A 24,788-nucleotide genomic window follows, 5' to 3' on the forward strand; every position below is an offset into this window, starting at 1 on the left:
ATGGAGCACAAAATGAAGCACAGTTTATTCAGTAGCAGAGTTCCTCTTGGTTTGAGAGGCTTTAGATCTTGTGCAATAATGTTCATTTTTCAACACTGAGTTCCACAGTGGAAAGAGACAAAAAAACCTGTGATAACCTACCAGTGCATCTGCTTTATGCTTCAGCTTCTTAGCCTCTTGCATGTAATAATCTGCATTGTGCAGCCTAGAGAGACAAAATCAATTAATTCAAGTCTTTGCTTTCATATTTGGACAAACGTTGTTTGAAAAAACTGCCGACTGCTTTAAAGAAGAATTTTGACATGTGTGCCCACTTATCTCTTTAAATCTTAACCTGATATCAATCTGAAGCTGCTGTATGCAGAGATATGATGGGTGACCAGAATGTAAAATAAGCAGCTGTAGAAACTGGCTGCCCAAAGGACCTATTAATGTGTGCTGAACAGAGGAAAAGGAAAAATATTTTAAACTAATTAAGTATAAGAAGTTTCCATTAGAGGAGCTAAAATAAAAAAATGAAGAAGAATTACCGTGAACCAACATTCATGATCTGAAAACATTTATCAACAGAATCTTCATTAATCAGTGGCAACAGTTCATTTGCCAAGATTAAAACTCTGTGTGCCTTTGTGCAGCACTATCCACACAGGTGCCCAATGCCAGCACTGTAATCAAAGATATTCTCTTTCACTGGGACCTCTGCTTGCACAAAAATCCCAATCACAGAGCACAAAGTCAATAAAACTTACACATCATCAAATGTTATTTTGGGTCTCCTGGGCTCAGAATTCCCATTGGAAAGAGTTGGCATTGCAGACCAGATGTCTGGTTCTAGATGGCTGGTGTCAAGAAGAGTGTTGGCTGTGGGTGTACTGTGAGATTCTTCCTCCTGGGAAACACAGGACTGTTATCCATAGCTCAAAACAACACCTTCCAACCATGTCAGGGCTCACATCCACCCTCCCTGCCATAACCTTCCCAACAAACCAAAGGCTAAGGCACCAGGCAGCCCACCCACCTTCGTGCCACCTCACCAAACCAGCCTTCCCCTCTTTGTAACACCAGCCTAACAGATTAATTAGGGAGTCTGACTCCACTTCTGGGCTCTCACCTAACTCAGGAATTTACACTTGGAGGTTTAGGTGGACACCATGGTGTTACTGACCAGAGACACTGATTAAAGCAAGGCTTGGGAGATCTAATGGGCCCGGCTAGATCTAAACTCAACTTCTTCAAGGTGTATAACACTAATGGAACCTTTTTTTAACACTAATGGAACCTTTTTTTTTCTATATTACTAGGAGCTAACTGTTAATGTGGCTGAAGAGCCTGCTAGGATTTCAGCAGGGAACAATTTCCTCTCTTGCTACAGAGGGAAGAATGGAAAGCAGAAGTCAGTTGTGACTTTGCAATGATTAAAACCAGAAGCATAACAGAAGATTTTAAATCAGGCAATTGCAACTGGCAAGCTTGGTCCCCAACCAGATAAACTGAATTACAGATGAACCAATGAACTAGGGAAAAGAAGTCTAACATATTTTAGGGGAAAAATATTTCTTGTATCAAGATAATAGATTAACAAAGGATAAATCTGACTGGAGATGCTGGGATGAGAGGAAGAGGCCCTGCTGTTTACACAGCACTGTTTATTTGCTGACATATGCAGTTCATTTTGGCACTGATTTCAGTTGAAGGCGTGTGTATTACTGGCGCAGCTTGAAGTGACACAATGATATCAGAAAGCAACAGGGATGAATGAATAAGGTGAAGTGATTTGTCACCTACAATTCAATGCAACTTGTGAGTTTTACCATTACAGGGCAGGGTAACAACCTCTCTCAAAGTGGTGAACTGTGAAAAATGGGGCTATGCATGGCCTTTCCTGTGGCAGAATTTTCTTCTTGGTTTTTAATTTTGACAGTGATACTAAGATACAGTTGGATAATATAAAGTAAGGATGGGTTTAAAACTCTAGAGGAAGGACTGTTTTCTTAAATGGGCCAAAACCCTGGAGTTTCTCTGTTTAGCCTAAAAAGAGGATGACAAACTAATGTGAAATTTTACATTGTTTTAATGAATTTGTTATGCAGTTTTGGCTCTTTTTCATGTATTTTCAGAAAAAAAACCCTACCTGAATCTGGAGAAAAGCAAGCAATAAAGAACTGTCTCTGTGAGAACCACTGATGAGGAGATGGCCCTAATAGTGTGATATTCTTCTGGGGGGGGGGAACCCCCCAATTTACAAATTGTCTAAAAGCTTACAAATAAATAATGAAGATTAAGCATAAATAAACCTTACTGTTGTGAGCCTGGAAACCTGAGAGAGGGTATTAACATGCTGAGTGTACTATGGACAGGAATTTTTTGGTATATTGTTATTGTCTGTTTAGTTTAGGCCATATTATTCAGTATGACTACAGTGCTTAATTCTGGCTGAGAATTTGGGGCAGTAATTCAGGTGATATTCTGGAAGTTTTATTTTCAAAATGTGAGTGCTGCAGCTACAGAGTTAAGGGACTAATTTCAGCTAGTTGATGGCTGCAAAGGCTCTTCTCTGAGGCTCGGGGTTCGGGTGCTTCAGGGAATGATAGACAACACCAAGAAGATGCCTAATGCTGACCTAAAAACAGAGCTTGCAGGAGCTGTTTATGCCTGGCTCTGCAAAGATCCACTCCCCCTGAGTGGGGCTACATAAGCATTTAGAAATACATACTGTGTGGGGAAAAAAAAATCCAACAGAATAAAGCTGAGCTGATTGCATTTTATCTTGTTCACCGCCACCAACGGAGGCTGGTTACTTACACAGATTCCTTTGGGGTTAGAAGAGGATTTATTTTCATTCTTTCTGTGTTTAGAAACAGAGGAGGAAGAGCTGCTGGTCTGTGAGGTGTTAGTGACAGTGGGCTCCTGGCTGAAGGAGCTGTTGTCACTGCTGTGCCGCCGGTGCACAGGGTCGTCCAAGAGCGGGGACAAGGGAGGAGGGAACAGCTTCTCTTCTCTTTTCTTTGTCACCTTCTTCACCGAGCTACTGCTGCTCCTGGGACACACACAAAAACCAGTTGCACTTCAGGAATATTGGTTAATTCTCCACAGCACAAAGCTGCAGATTTTATTTACTGAGAGCCAGCTCTGCCCTCCAGTGTGTCCTGCAGTCCGTGCCCTCCGTGGTGATGCACAAGGGTACAGAAGTGAAAACAGAAGAGCTGCCTCTGCCTTTTCAATGACTGCAGGAACCTTCTGCTTTGGAGGACAACTTGCAGTGCATTAGTACAAATTGCACCCAATTTAAATGCTAATTTGAGTCAGTCTTCATTTGAGAGGTCATAGAGGTTCTGACTCAGCAAAGTGCTGGAAAGTTTTATGCACAGGGTGAGTTCCTTTGACATCAAGTATGACTATTTATGTGTTTAACATTAAGCATCTTTTTAAGAGGTGGATTAGGGCTCACATAAGCAACCTCTGCAAAAAACCCCAAACAGCACATGGCAGCATATGAACCAAAAATAGAATTTATAACAACTACAAAATGATAACCATAACAATAACAAGATAATAATTATTTAACCTCTAGAATAAAGGCAACATTCAACACTATATTAAAATGATACATTGTAGCTGGCAAAAGCCCTTGAGCAAATATTGGTTGATGAATTGAACGTGATTCAGAAAATGAATGTGGTTTTGACATGAAAGCTCAAGTAACATGATAATCTATTGTCTGTTTTATGTACAGAAATTGTTAGCTGGCTAGCAATAGCAGCTGTGATGCACAGTAACACCAGAAAAAAAAAAAAATCAACCTGGTAGGCCTTTCTCCACTCAAATTCATCAAAAAAGATAAAACCAAATCCAAGACTTCACTGACTGCTTAACATGTTAATCTACTCATAGATTTTTATTTTAGGTATTGTTCCAGCTCAGTCAATGAAGATAACCTGAATTTTAATCTTTTGTAAGACATCTAATACTGCACTACATGATCATTTACTTTTCATGATTATTGACTAAAATTTCAATAACAAATTAAGTCAACAAGAATTTATGTTTTGTTCCCACTTTCAGTCAGTGTCAGGAATTATTGATCTCCTTTGCCTCAAAGTAACCAGGGAAAGAGAAGAAGGCGACCCAGGTTTCCTCACTTCTCATTCAGGAGCTCTTTCTCATTTCAGTCTGGCCTCTCCTGCAGTTTCACTGACAGTATCAATATCTACACCTCGGTCACTGCCCTACTTGGACCTTTGGTGATACAGAAATATTTTAGCCTTATCTGTGAAACCACAGAGTGAAATCAAACAAATTCCTCATGTTTTATAGCTCCTCTACCCAAAACGACTTTAATTCAACTGAAGCAGTTAAAAATATCTTATTTGAAACCCTCTGATATTAAAGATCTTCAGACTGAAGAAATAAAACAAGCTCAAATTCATATTTCCTTATGGATGGATGCTGTCCTTGGAAAACACATGGGTCTGAAGAAGATCAAAGGCAAACAACCATGTTGGACTAGACCAGCAGTTCTTGGAGGAGACTGATTTCATGCACATGTGGTCCTGCAATATGTCCTCCAGAAAGTTCTCACTCAAAGCTCCATCTGTTTGCTTTCTGACCCCCAAAGGGCATTTTGGAACTCAGACAAGTTACCATAGTTATAGCTCACAATACTCTGAACTTTTTCCAGAGGAGGGTGAGCCCTGCCCGGACAAAGCACACACGTGTCCTTGGACTGTATAGCAGCAAAGAAGACACAGTTAACCCACAGAGCACCCAGGGGCAGAACCCAAACCCTCTGCCTCCCAAAGCACATGCCCTACACAGGCATGAACATGCACTCACAGGGGGAACAAAGTGGTTTTCTGTGCATGTAGGAGTTTGCTGCTCTTCACTATTTAAAACTTCACCAGTTCACTTCATCTTTGGGCTCAGATATAAGATGGGGCAAACCAGGGAACAGGTGCAGCTACTTAACTCTGGCACATAAATCACTCTGTGCCTTGGAAGAACTAACCACTAAATAAAAGGCTCTAGAGAATATTTTTTCTACTTAATTTACGTTTAACTCTGCCCCCCCCATAAATACAGTTTTAATTGTGTGTAGAGTTTTTTTTCTTTTCTTCTCCTTGCCCAGTTAATTCTATAAGTTTTTGCAGGAATTAAGCTGACAATTTATTTAGCAATGTTACCTCCCTCAGATTTACACTAAAGCATTTATGCTAACAATAACCTCCATGAAATAGGTTGTTACCAGCAGTTAACCAGATTGTCACTTTGCTTTGGGCTGTTAATGGCCTAAGAAACTGGTCTTTGATTGCAGGAATGGCTAATTTTGAATGAATTTATTGCAATAATTACTGAGACTCAATGGTTTAATTTGCTGACATGATTGTTAGTTAAAATTATTTAAAATCTAGGGAGAAACACAAAGTGCACTGAAAAACTACAAGCAGAACTGATGGTCTTTTGGCTGCAGGGTTTTAATCTTTTGTGTCTAAAAAGGCCAATTATCAAAGAAGGAGAAGGTTTCCCATCTGCTTTTTTTTTTCCAGCCTGTTTTTTTTAGGGCAGAAAGCAAGCAAGCAAGCAGGCAACAAGAGGTCATTGCATGAAGAAGGGAGAATTTCCAGCCCCTCTCATGTTTCTAGCTGCTTTTCTTTGCCCTTTCTTTATCCACCCCTTGTGCTATGCAGTGGTACCTCTGGCCTGTTAGTGAGACAAAGCCATCCCAGGCTTTGTCTGTACCAGGAACTTGGCTTTCCTTTGCCTCTCCTCCCCTGGCCCACCATGAAATGCTGCAATTGATGGTGTATCTGACTTTCTGCAGGGGTTTACAGGGAAAGGTCACTCTCCCACGTTAGCCTGGGCCATATGGCAGCACCTGAATGGAGCTGAAGTCATTGCCATGGATGTGAAGGCTGCCTGTGCCATGAAAGAACCCCAGTGAATGCTGCTGTGACCACCCAAGGGATCAACTAATATGTATTGCCAAGGAAAGGTGCATCTTCAACTAAAGGTCAAACAAAAGAGAACGGGAAATTTTGAAAAACAAAAATGCAGAAATGCTTGCCTCAGACAGATTTCTAGCATGCCTGCTAAATGGTGGGCATGTTTCACTGGTATGAGTCCAGTTTGACTCACAGTTTGCATCAGTAAATAATTCCCTGTTGCTACAAAAAGCCAGATACTGGTGAGTATTTGGTGAGTCCAATCTCTGTCTGGACTGGGTCTACCAATCAAATATTCATATATCAATGGGATTCAGCAGCACATACAATTAATGCTTCAATTAAAATTTCTCTGTCAAGGAACTAAATATAAATAAGTAATCCTCTGCTGCAAAGCAGCCAGCTGATCTGACAAAAATTCAGCTTCACAGAAGTGCTTCAATGTATTCCTATAAACACACTGAATCACCTATTCCTTCATTTGCTCTAAGTACCAGAAATAAGGAAAATACAGTGGCAATAGTTTGAACAGTATATTTTAAGTGTCAGGTCAGATTTTGGAAAAGGCATCAACCCCTCAATATGTGAGGGAAGAAACAGAGAGGTAATTATGGCTTATGCAATGACTACATAATACAGAACTGCTCTCTGGTTGTGCAAATGCCTTTTAAGTTCACAAGCAGCCATTTGAAATTTCTAAACTCAAATTGTACATGAAATCACAGAAACTTGTGGAAATTAGGCATATAATTGCCCTTATTAGACATGTGACCCTTTAAAGATTAAATGTGCATCTTTGCTGGCTTTATTGAGCCCATATATTTAGGGGAATATTAGAGAGAAATGTATCCAAGTGCCTAAACCACAGCAAGGCAGGCAATGGGAGCTGTGAAAGAACAGGAGTGACCTGTCCCTTGCTGATTGCTCCAGACTCCAGAATGCCTCCAAATTTTGGCCCAGATTGTGGTCTTTCTGTCAAAACACTCTTGTACCTTTAAATAAGCCTAATAAAAATCTCGTGTCTGCCTCGGGGAACCTGGCTTATTGGCACAGGGATCAAGTTCTAATAGGAGAGACCTAAGTTTCCTACTAAGTGACAACATCCACCATGGGACTTAACACCTCCTTAAGGGATGAAGATCATCATCACACCTGCAGCTGACTCACCCTCATTTCTTAAAGTCCTTATATAGAGAGTTCTAAAAGGAAACTTAGAACTTTTGGGAATAATAGACCAAATGGCAAAGCCTGTCTTTCAACCTTTTACCCCTGAAGTGTTATTTTCCCCCATGGCCTTGAACACTGGACTTTCTTCTGCCTCCCCTTAAAAATTTACTCAATCTTCTGGAGAACAGAATCACTCCTGACTGCTTAAAAATGAATGTTTAAATTTCTAGGAAATTGTCTTCACACAGTTCATCCAGCTTCCTAATCTTTTGGGAAATACATTGATCTATATTCAGTTGCATGTCTCTGGGAGTTGAAAACCTGAACTGAAAACCTGAGTCAAAAAAGTATTGCATTTTCTTCAAGCAAACTCAAAAACACTAGTAACAACAAAGGCAGTGTGATCCAGGTCTCACTGAGGTGGAAAAATAGTCAGAAAATTTTGTTTCAAAACTTCAGACAGATGAGAGAAAAAGCTAGTGTATGGAAATAACTACTGATGGACACAATTATGTTTAACAGAGAATACCCAAGGGTTGAAAGCTCTGAGGAATCAAATTAGCGACCTGGAAAACAAGCTCAAATTAAGAAACATCAGGTTGGGGGTGGATCCTTAGGGCCTGATGGTGACAAGAATAGAAAGATTTTTTTTTAATGGATTGTGGAGGTGTTGGGGATGGATAATCCTTGATTCCCTCTGCAATGTATCTCTGCTCATTGTATATCCAGCAATGACAATCAGGCAACACCCATCATGATGTTTATCAAATGTGCAACATGTTACAGATCCCACTGTAACTTTCAACTCATCTTCCTTTTCCAGACTCCAACTCTGAATTTCTCAGTGGCTGAATGAGGGGCTAATTCACAGACTGATGTTACTCCATATTGACACCAGAATAAATAAAATTATGCTCAACTTTCTCTAAGGATTTTAAAATTAGCGTGCTATTTCATAACTTGCTTTTGAACTTTATCTAAATTTAGTATATTATCCTCAAATTGTTTTGAGAAGCACACTATGATTTTGACTCTTTGCTTTTCCTAGTGCAAAGCAGAAAGAAGCACCTCATCTCAAAATCATAAAAACACGAAATAATAAAAGGGAATTGGACTCTTTGGCTATTTATAGAATGTTAACCTTGTAACTCTATAATCAGAATCATTATTTATGTGGCACCTGTTTGTTGAAGCATTATAGCCACCTCTGAAAGACACTCTGAAAGGCACAAACTATTGGATGGTGTGTCTGCTGAGACACAAAGCACGTCTGAGACACCTGGGATGGTGGCCCCTGACATTGCTGTATACACAAGTAGAACAAAGAGGCAATTTCACTGTTTTGTTCAGCAAAACTGGGAACCATCTCTCATGAAAATTATTCAAAAAACTAATTCTAGGCAATCAAACAAATCACACTTTTAGCAGGATTCACTGTCCACAGAGATTAAAGGTAACTGAGGCAAGAGAAAACATTGAAGGGAGGTTGAAGAGTACACCAGGATTCTGAGGTCCTGCAGGCCATCAGAAGAGGAATGAATCTCATCCAAAGCTACCTGGATCCTCTTCCTCATGGATGGGAAGCCACTTATGCTGATGGGCTGTAAAGCCCATCTGACTCAACAGCAAAGATATTTACAGAACAATACTGCGAAATCCCTCAGGAATGTGATGTCAAAAACCCACTTACTCTTTAGTGCTGGTTATTCTGTGGTTTGGAATTGGAGAGATACAAGGTGGGAGCAGACAGGAAGCTGGAGGCTCCTCCAGGCGCTGCTTCTTGCTTTCCACAAAGGTGTCCAGGCTTTCTGTCTGCTGCAACAAAAAATGGCAGAGCATCAAAGATCCAGCACTTATGCACAGCTTCACTGGCCATCCAGAGGACCTCTGGAACCTCAGTGTATTTCCCCTACAGCAGCAGCAGTTAAACTGCTGGTCTAAGATAAGTGAAAGTCCCTTGAAGTCAGGGTTAAACGTGCTCCAAAAACAGGACATGAAGTTATATAACAAGTGACATAGCAGATTCTTAGGAAGCAAAATGTCTCTCATGCTGAAGTTATCTTCTGTAGTGAACTGGAATTTAATTAATAATTTAGATGCAATGATAGCACCAAACCTTATTCAAGTAAATAGCTTTTACTCATTGACCTAATAGAAGCTGATGGGAAAACTTCTCAGAGTAAGTATTCCTCACAGGACTAGGAGTAGAGGACTGAGCTGGGGTGGTCATTAAGAGCAATAGCTCATTTGAAATTTGCTTTGGAAGATTCCCTGATGCATGACTTTTGTGCCTGATCTAGAATGATGCAAGCAAACCTGATCATTGCTCTGTCACTGGAATCTTCATATCAGTCTTTGAGTCCACTAGTAGATGTCTAAAATAAATCTTTTAGTAGCATGATTTAGAAACAAAAATTAGTCTCTCCCTACCCTGCTTTAACTCTTGGTATACTCTTAAGTCATCCTAATTGGCTTGTTTCCCCTTGGGTAGCAGGGAACAATCACATTACAACATTCCAGGGGCTGATTCAGAGTCCAGCTTATGTTAGCACAGGCCCAGAGGAAGATTCTCCATTTTGTGACTTTCTGATTCAAAGATTCAGTCAAGGAAATTATGAGGTTCCACCCTTCATATAACCCCCCTTATTTTATTTTCTTCCCTGGGAGCCCTCACTTTAGTTGCCAATACTACACTTGTGTTTTAGTCAAGATTCCTTCTCCATGGTACAGACACTCCAATAAGCTACCCAGCAAAAATTATTTTTGGTGTAATTAATATGCACCCTGGTGTACTTAGACGTACATAAGTATGGACATTTATACATCCCTCACCTCTTTTTTTTCCTTCCTTCTTGCATCCCTCTAGTGTGCAGCCAGAATATAAATTGAATAAAAACCTGCTGAGTTTACTCATGTGATTACTTTCACTTAATTCAGCAGGGAAGGAGCCAGTGCAGTGACTCATTTAGGCAGGGGTGTAGACCCTGTGTCTGCCTGGCATCGTCTGTCTTTGTTGTGCATTAATTCTCTCTTACCACTGGACTCAAATTTAGGATTTCAAGAAGTCCACCAAAACAGACAGCTGAAGTCATATTCACAATGATTTATAAAATTTGGGGTATAAAGAAATACACTCTGACGACTTTTCACAGGCAGACCAGAGTACAAGCATTTCAGCTGGAAAAAAGACTACAAAAATTCATTTAGGATATAAAACCTCAGTTTCTTTTCTGAAAACACATTTAGTTTGAAGTGCAATGTCATATCCCACAAGGTAGGATACCCTTGGGCATAAATAACATAAAACACATGATAAAACATAATGCCTTCAGTCAAAATATATTTGTTTTTTGGGAAGCTGTGCAGAGAAAGCAGCTAGTTAAGTAAATTATATTTCTATGGATCATATTTGTTAATACCACAAAACAATACAAAAACTAAGTTCACCAGGAGAATAAGCAAGCACCATTCCACTGACTTTGATGAAGCCTGTTTAAACCAGAGGTTAAAACGCCTTAATTCTGCAGACAATAAACCCCTCCCTTCCAAACTGAAGTCACATTTTCTGAGTATGGCTGAAACTGCACTAATACGAACCCATCACTTTCTGCAGATTACAGAACACTGGAAACTAATAGGTGAGGGAGCAAATACAGTGAAAAACCTGTTAGAAAAATCTCAAAAATACATTGTTTATTGATTTTTTCAGCTGGGGTTTGCTTTTTACTGGTTTCTGATGTTAATTTGTAGTGCACTTGTAAATGTCAGTCCTTTGTACAGCAAATAAAGCCTCAGAGCTGTGATACCTCCCCACAGCCCAGCTGCAGGTGCAGTGAGGAATCATTGCCTCTGGTCCTGACCTCCAGGGTGCTCAGAAATGCAAGTGCTTTCCTTTAAAGAATGAGAATGACTTACCTTGTGTTTCCTTTTGGATTTTGTGGAGAGTTTTTCAGCTGCTGGGGTAGGCGACTCTCGAGATGGTCGCCTGTGCTTCACATTTGCCTCTCTTGGTTCACTTTTCACAGACGTGGTCTCAAAAGTTTCCTGTCCAGGTATCCTAGAGAGTAAACTAAGGTCTATTTTCACCCACAGAGATTTGAGTTCTTCATATTCTCTCAGTGGGGACAGAAGTTCATTTTGTACGATTGGGATAGGAGAAAAGAGCTGCTCCTCCAGGTCATTGCTGGTCTGGTCAATGGATGTGTTGCTGCCATTGCTGGTTAAGCTACTTACGCTGAGGATGTTACTGCCAGAGTCCTTCACTTTGACACTGCTGCCAGACCCAGTGCAGGCTGGCAGCACCTTGGCCTGCAGGCTCTCCTCCTGGTCTGTGTTTGAATCAGAAGTAGATGAATCAGTTTCAATGAACTCCCGGGACTTTGGGACAATTTTGCTGGGGCCTCTGTACTTTTTCTTCTCTGAAGTGAGACCTGTGCTAGTTCGTGGTTCTTTCCTTGGAGCTGTCTTCCCAACTGCTGCTTTAGTTCGAACCTTTGGCTGCTCGGGGGGTTCCTGTGTGTCTTTTTCTTTGGGAGTGTTGCTGGTATTATTTGGTTTGGGCCAGTTATACTCTTCTACACTGGAAGTCCTTTCTACCTTTTTGGGTTGCTTTTTCCCAGTAGTCCTTTGTGAAGCTGGCTCATTATGAGCTGGTGACTTCTGCTTGGAGCTTTTTGCCTCTGGGGTTTTCTGGGCAACCCGTGGTTTGGCTTTCTCTCGGATGGGACTAAGGATTGCCCGGTCTTTGGGATCGGTCGGGGGCAGGCTGCTGTTGAGCTTCCCTTTGTTTGGCCCCTCGGGCTGCTGGTTGCTCTGGGCCTGGGAGCTGCTCTCACTGTGAGGCTCATTTTGATTGTTGATGATGGTCTTGTTGTGGGGGTTCACCTTATTTAGCCATTTATCCAGCTGCCATTTGTTTGTTGAGGGGGGCTCGGGCTGCAGATTGAAGGATGACAAGGAACAAATCTCAGACAGAAGCAGTGCTTTTCCCTTTAAAAGACAACTTTTTTAATGCACCCTTTTATTTCAGTCAACTAGTGGTGACTGCTAGTTTTATGGGGGTATTTATGGAGTATTTATGGTTAATTAGGCTTCCTTATCTGGTTTACAATGTAGCCCTGGAGAAATTTAATACAACTAAAAAGTTTAGCTAGTCCCTGAAGAGAAGGCTTTGTCATGTTGCCTTTCCTTAGTCCCAGCTGAATACTGTGTCAATAAAATCTTCTCTAGCTACTGGCAAAAAATCTAAATATTTCTTTAAAGCAACTCAAATGTAGGCCAGAAAGATTCTTCCAAAAGCCAGAATGAGTATGTGGGTATGTGTCATACACGAGTATGTGGGTCATACGTGTGAAAGGGCAAAGAGAAAAGCAGTCAACAGCACCAAAGAGCGCGGAACCCCAACATCCCCCTAGCAGGGAGTGGGCTTTGCTTCCCTCCACCCTTCCCCCTGGGCAGAGCTGAGGGTGGCCTCACCTCTGGCGTGGCACTGCGGGACTCCTCGTTGCACTCGCTGTCGCTGGAGCTGCTCTCGCTGTCGGAGTCGGACTCGGAGCTGCTCTCGGACTCGCTGGAGCTGCCGGAGCCGCCGCTGGAGTGGGCCAAGCCCGCGGCGTGTGCCACTGGCACTGGCAGGCTGCTGGGGGACAAGACCCTCTCTTAGTGCTCCTGGCCTTCTGCAGGTGCTGCCCAGTGAACCCCATTCACACCGAATGAACTCAGTGCCACCTCCCTCTCCTGCAGTGCCGGCCCACGAGAGCTCCAGGGGCCGTGCCACCTCCAGGGGCTGTGCCACCTCCAGGGGCTGTGCCACCTCCAGGGGCTGAGCCACCTCCAGGGGCTGTGCCACCTCCAGGGGCTGTGCCACCTCCAGGGGCTGTGCCACCTCCAGGGGCTGAGCCACCACGGAGCCACCAGAAGAGCTGGTTGGCTTCATGACTCATGGGACACATTGATTATGTTAATAACATTACCATCATCATCACCCTCCAGTAAGAAACACTTCAGTGTCACAAGCCCAAGCTTATTAGGCTGGTGATTGCAAAAACTAACAATCACACTTAAATAATTCATTAATGGAATCATGGTTTCTTCATTTTTTTGCCAGTTCATCTATAATTTATGATCAAAGGAAGGACATCAGGCAACTAATATTGGACAGGACATTTTAAAAATTAATTTTAATGAATACTTTTACACTACAGTGTACAAAAACTACATACTTTTGACAAGTCTCCAGGGAGTGCTTGAGAATTTTTTATTTATAGCTTTTTTGCCTCTCATATTTATGATAATGCAGTGAGGAAATAGCATTCATGCTGAAAATAAGCTTCTCTGTGAAATCTATTTTTCTGTGTGTTCAACTGTCCCCCAAGATGTATTTATTAGCAGTGCACTGTGTGTCATTGTTTCTCCTCATCATTTGTTTCTAATCTGAGAGGTCAGATGACCCCAGCTTTTAGCACTACAGAATTCTGCCAATCTGAGTCTTTATAAACTCATCTTTAATTTCAACTTTTTTGTCAGGGAGATAACCATAAGGTTATATGTCTCTTCAGTTGATCTATACAGGGACTTTTTGATGATTGATTTTAAATTTGTGAAGCTGACAAAGCAAAGTGTTTGAAAATTGACACCATTTGCTAGTACGCCTTTATGGATATTCAATACTTCACCTTAATATATCATACACTGAGTGTGTCCCATATTGAGTGATCCAGAGGTGCCTACAAGGTATAATACAGCTTTGCCTCTGTTTCTCTTTGCTTTTCTATTTTCCTCCAAGAAGAATTCAACTAAGCCAGGAATATTCTTTCCTTCCTTTTTCAAACCATGATGCTCTGTGCATCACGATGCCCTCTTTAAAAACCACAGTAACCAAGAAACTGGAAAAGCCAGGGGAAAAAGCAAAAAAGGAAAAGCCAGAACAAACTGATGTGTGACCCTGCTCTGCTAGAATCTTTACAAGCATTGCCACTGACTTCCGTGACAATAATAGATGGACTTTAATTTTCTCCTTGCACTGAGCTACTTTCTCTCCCTCCTTGTTGGTAAAACCTATCGCTCGCCCCGCGGTTGGTAACAAAACTGTCTCTTTGAGCCTGGCAATGGCCCTGCAGTGCCCATTGACAAAACAGCTTGGTGCTTTAGGGTGCATTAATGAAACAAAATTACTCACTTGGGTAATTGCTACAGATCACTAACTTTGTTGCTCATTAAGTCCATACACTTTTTATTTTTTTAATTCTTTTCACGGCTCCTTACTCAACTGACTCAAGTAGAGCTAGTTAGAAATTTTCAACTGGACAGAGAAGGCAATTCAAAGAACAGATGATGAAAACACACAGGCATTTCTGAAAGTATTATGGAAAACTAACCACTGAATTAAAATGGATCTTACATTTTCTATTTAATAAAATTATTTCTGAAAACCGTTTTTATTTCTTCCTTTATCCCTTCTTTTTAGTGAAGCTCAAGAAAGTATGAGAAAACACATTTTTCATGCAATTTTTTTTTTTACAGTAAACAAGGAAACAGAAAACTGGAGAAAAAGAAAATGTGTTTGTAGGGGTGTTTGCCTTGCTCATTAATACCTAGCAATTTTTGTCTTATATTTTTTACTTGGAAAACACTAATAGTAGATGAAAACTGAGCTTTCATATTTCATTGCAAATGTTTCCAGGAAGAATAAAATAGAAAACACCACAAGGATTCCCAGACTGAGGAGGCAAACATAGCAATTCCATTCTATAATGCCAGAATGAAGCACCAGCCTTGGAAAAAAAAGTGTTATTTACGGAATCATCACAAGACTGAAGTTTTAATTTAAAAACAACTTTCCCCCTAAATCTGAGAGCTTCTCTGGAGTGGTTTGTGCCCAGGCAACCTCCACACAGAGGGGTGTGTCTGGGGCTGCACGCACAGCTGTGCACATCTGCCTAAGAACATGCTCTGCTCTCATTAAGACAACTGATAGAAGGAGTAACACCTGTTATCTTAGATCAAAGAAGGGAAAGGCAGAGCCCCAGCCAGACCTTTCCCACCCCTAAACACAACTTTCCTCTCTTAGCACTCTGGGACTAACACTGCAGCTGGGATGTGCTCACAAAACAACAGGAGTCATTCTGGAGCAGACTGCAACTGTCTGACAAAGAACTCAAAGGGCAGAAATAAAACCATGGGAATAGATAGCAGCTCCAACCTGGCCTTATTTTCGTTCTTTCTGCACACCAGCCTCACTCAGAAAAAGCTACCATGTGCCAAACATTACTGAGTAACACAGCTCAGCAAGCATGCAGGAACCAGACAGGCTCAAAATAATGTTTTTCATACAAAACACAATGAGGTCATATTTTTCTTTCATCTGGGATAATAAAATTATGCCTTGGCTACACCGGGCAGTTTCATGCTGAAGGCATCATTGCTGATCCTCATTACTGAAGTACAAGCATTCATTTTTATCATGTAGTTTGGGTTGAGAGCAACTGTGTATGCTTTGCAAAACAATCAGATAAGACCCAAATGCCATTCCTAGCATCTCACTATACTAAAGATAGATCTAGTACATAGCTACAAGCACAATCAACTTCTTACAATGCAGTTCAGCAGAGAAGAAAAAGGTACACATACATTTCATAAACAAACAAAAGCATTAAAGTGCGTAAAATGAAACTTTGCTTCCAATAAAATAAGTTTAGTAGATATTCTGGATTGCTTTTTGTGATTTTTTTCCTTACATAAAATGCATCTCTTAGTTCAGAAATACTTGGTTTGCACTCTTTCCAGAGATTTCTGCAGATATAAAGTTCAATCATGTTTTGAAAGATGTTGGGCTAGATTCTGCAATTTGAGTAGCTGTTATACAAATAAACTGGCCTTCCTCACATAGGTTTCAACTGCATGAGCTGGGGGTTGCCTCTTGAAGAGACTTTTTCAAAGCAAGCTTTGTTATGTTGCTAAGATCCAGACAAGGAATGCCAGTCCAGACAAGGTTAAAAATGGATTTAAAGCATTTTATCATCAGACCGAAGTCCTCAAAGTGACTAAAGGGGGCAGGAAGGACTGATATTTGAAACTATTGAATTTTTATTTCACAGCAGGAGATGAGCACTCATATTGTTCCTCAGTGTTTGGGTGGACAATGTTTTTATATCATGTGAACCGAAAAAAAAATTAATAAAAACAATGCTGCACAATGAAACACAGCATTGTTTGGGTAAATAACACTTAGAAGAAAGCCAGTTCATTATTATCACTTGAGATTGGAGGCCCCTACTGAGACCAGTGACCCGCTGTGCTGGATCTGTGTAAATACATGATGAGGCACAGTCCTTGGGCCAAAGAGCTTGCAGTGCAAACACACAAAGCAAACAGCAGAGGTATTACAGTCATCTTCATACTCAGTGTGGGCCCGTCACATTCTCTAAGTGCAAGGCCTCTCTGCAGCTAATAGAAACATCAGGTCTGCCCTCCTTTTAAGTTTGTTCTCATTTTGCAAGCCCTGTGCTCAGCACTTGAGCTGAGTCCTGCAGGGCACCCAGATGTGCTCTGCCCTGACCCAGAGCCCCGACCAGGCTGGGAGCAAAGATGCAAAATGCCTTGGCAGGGAGAGCCCAGTGACTCAGGCCAGATGGATCAGTGGCTGCTCACCCCTCTCCCCAGGAGCTCCTCCTGTGCCATGGGGATGAGAGCCTTGGAGTGACACCCACACGCAGGGGGACGGGCAGCCAGGCCCTTGCTAAGGTCACCAGGAGGATGTCTCCACCCAGCTGCCTGCAGACTGGAGAGCTGGGACCCCTTCTGACAGAGGAGACCTGCACATCTGGATGCCAGCTGGAAGGAAGCTCTTCTGCAGCACCTTCACCCATCTCCCTTCTTGTGCTTTTGCAGTGCAAGTGTTTCCCCAGGCCCTGATACTTGTGCACAGCATGGCCACAAAGTATGAGATGAGAAATGCCTTGAAGGAGGGGACAAACACCAGTACCATCAGTACCCAGAGTATTTTTGAGCTCTTGCTGAGCTCTTGCAAGCTGAGACTTGCAGGTGTGTGGCTGCTGATGGCTCCAGGTGAGGAGCTGCACTGACCTCATCACACACCAACCATCCTTCTTTCACTGCAGTTCACTGGTACAGGTGATCTGCCCAAATCACCCTGAAGCTTGTTTGTTTTTTAATTCATGGGTTATTTTTCTAAAGCCAATTAAAGCAGACATCATTATGTGGCTGGATCATTACGCTGCATAGAGAACCAAAGGCCTGATATATGGCTTATGCTTTTTTGTTCTTGTTGACATCTGGACCATTATATTGTTTTCAACATATAATTTACTCTCCTGTTGTTATAAATGATCTTCAAAATTAAACCCGATAGCTACAACAAAGATATTGTGAAGAACTCCAACTCATTAACATCTAATAAGAAAAATAATAAACTTTTAATCTTGTAAATACAGATGTTAAAAAAGGTATAATTCTGACTACAGTAGTAAACCTCATCAAGGAACAAAACCTCCTAACAAGTCCTTAGCTATCTCCCTGAACCTTTTCCCAATTAGATGTAGTCATGTTAATTGCTGTGAGGAGAATTTGGCAAATAGATGGTGCTCTGCAACAATAGGTTTATTCATTCTAACCCTTCCTTTTTAGGGTAATGATGAATAGGCCACTTGTTTCACTGTTCTACTCAGAAATCAAAATGTAAACATAGAAAGAGCAGAGCATTGCTGGACAGTGGGAAATTGTAGATGGGAACTGACCAGTGAGTCAACAGTACCTCCATGCTGGCAACGTATTTCCATTAGAAGCAGCACTCTACAAAGGTTGCTTTACTGCACAAGCCTATATTTAGGGCAAATTCAACCAAAGAAATCTGGAAATGGCAAGGTCTGTGCTGGAAAACTGACTACAGACTTGACAGAGCAGTTGATCTTCCTGCTGAGGCACGGCATTGGGAGTGAGATGAATTTTGCTTTTTGTCTGAGAAGAAAATACATCTGTGCATCAGTTCCTGCTGATTAAAAGAGAGGCTATGTGGCCTATCCTTAAATCTGGATTGTCTATTTAAAATGCAAAGTCCTGAGAACAAAGAGTCTGATTGCACATGGCACTGAAAATTGGGTGCCCAGCTCTGAGCAAGACTTTTGTGCACTGAACTACAGTGCAGCATCGACCAGAACAGACAGCAACACTTCTCTTATTTGGGTACTGTTGTTGTCCCACTCCTTACATTTTATTTGAAGAGACAGAGGAAAAAACCCTCTGGAGGTGTTCAGAAGCCAGCCCAGTCTCTCCTTTGGATCTATTTCTACAGAAAAACTGCAAACCTCATGGGCATTACTTGGAGTTGCTGGACTCACTGAATTCTGCATAAAGAAGGCTGTTTCATTATTCTAGCAGATAATAAGAGTGCAGCACCTAGCAGATTAATATTTAGTGTCAGAATTTAATACCATAACTGTTCAATAACAAAGTTTTATTTCTCTTCTATTCTTACACCATTATCAGGAAGTAATATTCTCTTCTAATTTGAAAGGGAGCTGCAATTTTTTTTTATAATGAATTGTTCATATTTTTATCTTCAAACTTATACATGTCTGCCATTAGATTGCTTTTGAAAGAAAAGGATTGCTCTGGATGATTTGTTCACTGCCTTCCCATTGGTTAGTATTAAATTATTTAACATCAGGCTGGTAGGATTCAAATCTAAACTTTCAAAGACTGGGTTGACACAGGAACTGAAAACCTGTATCAAGGCTTTTAAAATATTAATCAGCACCCAGGTCAATGAAATGAAATAAGGTGTGGAAATTGTTGCTTCAGCTAACATTAGCACATGTAGTAAGACATCACTTATGATGGCTCTCTCATTTCAAAACACATGGAAAGGGAAAACCTCTCTAATATGCTATTCAGGATGTGGCAGCTGATCTGCCTGTATCAGTCCTGAGCACTGTAATGCAAGTAGGAGCTCTGATTTATTTTGAGGGGGAGGGTAATTTACAAGATGTTGTATGTAAAAAGCCACAGCCTCATTTTACTGTGTTCAAAAGTAACTGTTTTAATCAAAGACTGTTTAAAACAAGGTTGATAGAGTTACTGAAACAGATTTTTTTCATATACATATAACCCTTTTATACTTCCAGCTTTAAAGACCATAAAAAAGGATAGTAAAGATGAAAGAAATAAAAAGAATGACAGAGCTAACTCCTATGAGCCACAATCTATGTCAAAGCAGAACCAAAGTGATTGACAGCTTGCATTAGTAATGAATAGAGTGGGGAAAAGCTGCCAAGAATCTGTAACAAGGTCAAAGCCTTCCAATAAAGAATTACATTAGCCACAAATCCTAGGTGGAACTGTGTATATACATCTGCAATGTGACTTGAACCATGGCACTGTTTCTACTGTCCTGTTCTGACTCTTTTCCAGTTTTTATTCCCAGGCTTCAGTAAATTCTGACTCCATCACACCTGTGATAAAGAACAGGTGTAATGTATTGACTTACGACATTATAAAAAACAAACAGAAGAGGAGGAATTTTAATGCCACATTTCTAATGGTGCACATAAAAAACTTTCTGAACTATTGGTATGGTAATCACTCTCCTTCCAGTATCACAACACTGTTATACACACTTGATGTGGAAGAGAAGGGTATTTTGCATATTAAAAGCAATATTGCATCCATGATTTGTGCATGCATCACTCTGCTCACCTCAGAGTTTAGAAACAATTTTGTGAGCATGATATTATTCAGGGAATGCAATGTATGTAGGCTTTTTGATGTACAATATTTTAGTGAATACATTCAAGTGTCAGAGAGCGTTATTTGTACCATGCCCTGATGTGCTACTATTTGCCTGGCATCTGGAAGAACAAGAATACTCTCTCTAACTGTGAGACTCCAAAGGGTCTCATTTGATAAAAATGGAACCACTTTATTACATCAATATTGCCCCGCTGAATCAAGCTAGATATGAGGATTGATACATAGAAACATCTTTATTTTTCGCAAAGGAAATCCTGGAATACTGCATTTTTCAGTACACTTTGCAAATCTTCTATGGAAGTGCAGAAGCACATATTCACCCCTCTACAGTTCACAATTTCAAGTGAACATAAAATGTTTTTTAAGGAGTAAGTTATTTACACTTTGATTTTATTTACTACACCAGAAAATCCAAGTGTGGCCACGAAAAGAAACCATTCCAAGTGAACCTCTAAAAGCAAAGTGTTGTGTTTTTTCTCATTCATGTATGGCAGACATTTAGGCACATAACGTTCTAAATGATCCACCCTTCTCATTCTAACTCGGTTCTGCTTCAGTCCTAACTGGAAACAGAATCCAGCTTGCAAAGTCCAGTGGGAAGAGAACTGTGGGCTCTGGGACCAAATCACACTGGTGCAGATGGATCCACACGACACCTCCAACTCCTCAACATTTCCAGTCTCATCTGTTATCTGAGGAAAGCTAATTTTACTATGCTGAGCAACCAAGCAGTAAGAAAGTTGGAGGGTTTTTTTCTCTTTCCATGTAAAACAACACCTCTGAGCCTGAAAAGGTGCCAAAAGGCATATCCTGATTTTCCAAAGCTTTACGGCACACAAGCAGCCCTTTACACCTGAGCACTGAACAAGTGTCCCAACATGAGCTCATGAAACCATGGGAGGATTTCCTCTCCAGGGGAATCTGCTGGGAGCAGATCAGCAGTAAAACTGGTTTTACTGACCAGAGCCAAGGGGAGGAGCTGGGAGCAAAAGCCAGAGGAGGGGAAAAAGCCTGTTGCAGGATGTTAAACCTGTCCTTATTTAGAAAAGGCCCAAGATGGCTCCAAGTCTAGTTGTTATCAGGAGTATGATGAGTAAAACAAGCAGTAGAGAAGGGGGCAGAGATAAAAACTGAGTATAATCAGAACAAATTGGGTAATATTCTGCTAAATGAGCTTCAGCTGCTCACAAACTGGTAGCAATCTCCATGACTGCAGAAAGAATGAAACAGCAGGATTGGTGCTACAGGCATGGCTGGTCTTAGGCTGGTATTCAAATGACTAAAGCACAAACAATCCACCTCTGTGGAGATGACTGCTGCACCTTTGTAAAGAGGGACAGCCCCATGGTTATAGAACCAGTCCCACACTTCAGAATACAGGTTCAATTCCTGGGTCTCCCTGGGATCCAACAGGCAAAAGAATTGAATTCCTGGCACTTTCCCCTGTTATTAATACATATAGTTTTGTGAGACTCCAAGCATATTTACGTTCATCAGATTGAATTTGTAATAACAGGGACCACAGAAGTACACAGGCACTCATGAAAACCACAAGTAGACACTTTGTTTCACTGCTACTGCCATAACAGTAAAAAGGAATCATCATTATTAATAATGGGCAATTACTCTGAAATAGTTTTTAAAGAAGTATTCCTAAAGGAACAGGATGAATTTATGGCACACCACCAGAGCCTTCCATGGATATAAAGATGTACTTCAGCACACATGACTTGTTTTTTGAACAAGGAGAAAGCTGTCTAGTAAAATATTAATAAAGCTGAATGCTGAAACATAGGTGTCTTCCTTACAATTCACTTTAAAATGGGGTAGAAGGCTCCATTTGGAGTGAAAATCTTAACCTTCTATATATTTATGTTTAATATGATCTCCTTTTAATGCTGCAGATTTTAGACAGTTACATAATACTTTGCTTTATAGACTTAAAAAAAGGTATCAAATCTACTTAGGATTAAATATCATCTTGAATGCTCTTATGTTAAGAACAGAGCTAAATCGTTAAGCAGCATCCACCCTTAATTATGACACATGCAGGTATTAAGGAAAAAAAGGTGCTTCTCTGAGTGATAAATGGACCTAAAGATCCTTCACAACATTTACTATAAATCACAAAAGACCATTAATAAACAGTCAGAAAAAAAATGACAGTTGCTACAAGTATCTGCTCTCATACTCTGCCTAATACTATCCCTGTCATGTTTAAACCTGACATCTTAAATCTTTGACACGAAAACCCTTTAAGTCAAAAAGGCTCATCTATTTTAAACAGAATTTTCTATGCTTGTTATTTTGAATGACAGCAAAAGGAAACAGAGAATCTGTAATTCTGTAACCTTATCTGGCTGAAAATCTTTCCTTTCACCCTTTTACATCAACCCCAAAATCAAAGGAAGATCCAAATAGCTTCTGCAGTTACTTGCTGGGATCCTGTGGGCAAACAGAGCTCCATGTCTGCCAGAGGGAGCTGGTGGAGCTCAGCAGCACTTGACTCTGTGGGAGCCAAGTCAAAACACTGCAAACACAGGGACTGCACTGCCTGTGTCAGGATGAGGACAAGTCTGGAGCCAGCTTTCATTCAGACAGGAAAGAATAACTGGGACTGCCAGAATTACCACTGGATGCCTTCCTGAAGTGTCACACTGCCTGCTTACTTAACACAGGCTGAGAAACTGGGATGCCTGGCAGAGGCACTCAAACATCTGCCTGGGAGTGGGCAAACATTGTATTCCCCAAGAGGGCTTCAGGAAAAGAGTGACCATAATCCTGAGCATAAACTGGGTTTTGTCAAGGGAGTGCTGAAAAACACTCAATATGGACAAAATTATTTAGATCTTTAGGATTAGTGATATTGTTTTTTCTTAAAAACCTTCCACCTAAGATGTTTTCTGGACATTTATGTTCCTGAGTCACCAGAAATGGACTTTTAACATTACCACCATCCATTTTCCCCAGACTCAAGAAGGTTATTGTACCAGCAATGATTTGCTGAAGGTCTGCCAACAAGCAAAAGTCAGGAAAACACAACCCCCTCATGGATATAGAGGTAAATAGGCAAAGTTCGATCTCTCTTGCACTTTTTATTGTTTTCCACTTGATAATCATTCCCTTAGTAAGGTGCAAATATCTTCTTCACACATCTGCCTGGATCTTTTAATGTTCTAGTGTGGCATGGAGGTTACTGATTACAAAAAACTCTTTTGTTTGTTAATGACAAAGATCAGTAGTGAGATCAGTCACTCTACCAGCAGGGAAGCAGTGATTTATTTTCAGCACTACACTTAAAAAATACCCCATCCTCTGGAATTCTACCTGCAGTATTTGGGATATCACAGGCAATAAAGCCGCTTTAATGAAGGACAGTGCTCCAAAGTCAGCCCCTGCAGCAGATGGTAACACAAATGGTCCAGGGTTGAGCATGACCAATTGCTTCAACAGCAAGGTCTGAGGTGAACACCATCAGTGCTTGCATCCCTGAAAATATGCAGGGAGAGACACAGACACTCTGGCCCAGGGCTAAAAAGCTCACCCTGAATTTTAGATCAGTACTAAGCTGGATCTTGTCCAGTAATAACACTGCTTGGCTGATCCCTCTTGTTTTGCAGAGTAAAACCTACAAATGCCAGTCAGTAAATTCAGATGATGCCTTCAACATGCTGGAGCAGTTTAGCATCTATTCACTGCTTTGTTTCCTCCTTTGCTTTTTAAGTGCAGCAACATCCCTAAATGTTTTTGTAAGTGATTTGTGCAGAGGCTGCTGAGAGAAAACGTAGTGTGGCTGCATGTTCCTCCCACCACAGTCAGGCTGGATTCCTGCACCAACAGACTGTCAATGCGAGTTTGCAATGGGCAAAGTTTTGAAGCTGAAAGCTCTACTTGCAAGTTTTGAAGTGGAGAGGCTGTTTTTTTTTAAAATCTGAAGTCACAAACCATCGCTTAACGTCTAGGTTACAGATGGACTCGGGATCCCACACTTGGCTCCTGACTGTAGATAACTCACACTGCATATCTGTGGTTTGGGCTCAAGCCCATCTTGAATATAAGCTTAGAATGAAAGAAATACATGCAAATAGCAGGCACTGCCAGCTGTTTTCTTCTACTTACAAAGCCCTTTCTGAGAAAGCAAAGTGTTTAAGTTTAGGGTGGAACCTCGGACTGATGACAAGCTGGTATCCCTGAGTTCAATGTGAACCTGACATTCTCAAGCTTAGGGTGTCTCTTGTTCCTGACACATGCTTTCCTAGGCCTCTGAGGCTACATTCTTCATTAAGTTTGTTGAGAAATGGAACAGTATGCTCACAGACCTTTTTTTGGATCTCTCCTTAAAAATATCTGTGTTCTATCTGTGCTTTAATGACAGCCTGCTGCTCATTTTCCAAGAAAATCCATGCCAAAAAGTCCAGATAACACTTAACTCACAGGCTGGTATACACAGAGCTGGCCTTGCAGGTCATGTTCCCAACTGAGTAATGGACTCATTATATTATCCCTGGCAAGTCTTGCAGGTTGGAATTTTCAAACAAGAGCAAACAAAATCAACTTTTGTTTTGTGATTTGATTATTTTTTAATGCCACAGCTTATTCATTTTGGTTTATTAATTTGTTGGTCCAATGGTTTTTATGTGCTGCAATTGAGACTGGGCCTTTCTCAGTACCATGTTTCATACAGATATGGGAAATGAAATGTAAGTCTGATACAATTACAATGTGTGCCATGCAAGACAATGCCGTAAACACGACGACAGCCTGGAAAGCTGCTTAGCAAAATGACCTTAATATACAAGGCAGTGTGAAAATGTAAAAAGAATCTATAATGACAACAAAGATTAGCCATTTGCTCTCTAACCTTATTTACAGAAGCAATCAGAGGTATTCAGGTCGAGTTAATGACCCTGTCTCCAA

At 40.9% G+C, this 24,788-nt stretch overlaps 1 protein-coding gene across 4 annotated transcripts in view; it reads right to left on the reverse strand.

Annotated features, from left to right (window-relative positions):
- The window catches only part of AFF2 (ALF transcription elongation factor 2), a 324,933-nt gene that overhangs the window by 22,436 nt on the left and 277,709 nt on the right, over window positions 1-24,788 (reverse strand). For 2 of the 4 annotated variants that reach the window (XM_050974297.1, XM_050974294.1), the window contains exons 10-15: window positions 12,582-12,744; window positions 11,022-12,041; window positions 8,797-8,921; window positions 2,803-3,037; window positions 750-889; window positions 142-205 (exon numbers count right to left, since the gene is read on the reverse strand). In XM_050974297.1, coding sequence (XP_050830254.1) covers window positions 142-205; window positions 750-889; window positions 2,803-3,037; window positions 8,797-8,921; window positions 11,022-12,041; window positions 12,582-12,744 — 1,747 coding nt within the window. The remainder of the gene's footprint in view (window positions 1-141; window positions 206-749; window positions 890-2,802; window positions 3,038-8,796; window positions 8,922-11,021; window positions 12,042-12,581; window positions 12,745-24,788) is intronic. The other 2 variants (XM_050974296.1, XM_050974295.1) reach the window with 2 other exon arrangements.

Source organism: Serinus canaria, chromosome 4A (genome assembly GCF_022539315.1).
Source record: "Serinus canaria isolate serCan28SL12 chromosome 4A, serCan2020, whole genome shotgun sequence".
NCBI lineage: Eukaryota > Metazoa > Chordata > Aves > Passeriformes > Fringillidae > Serinus > Serinus canaria.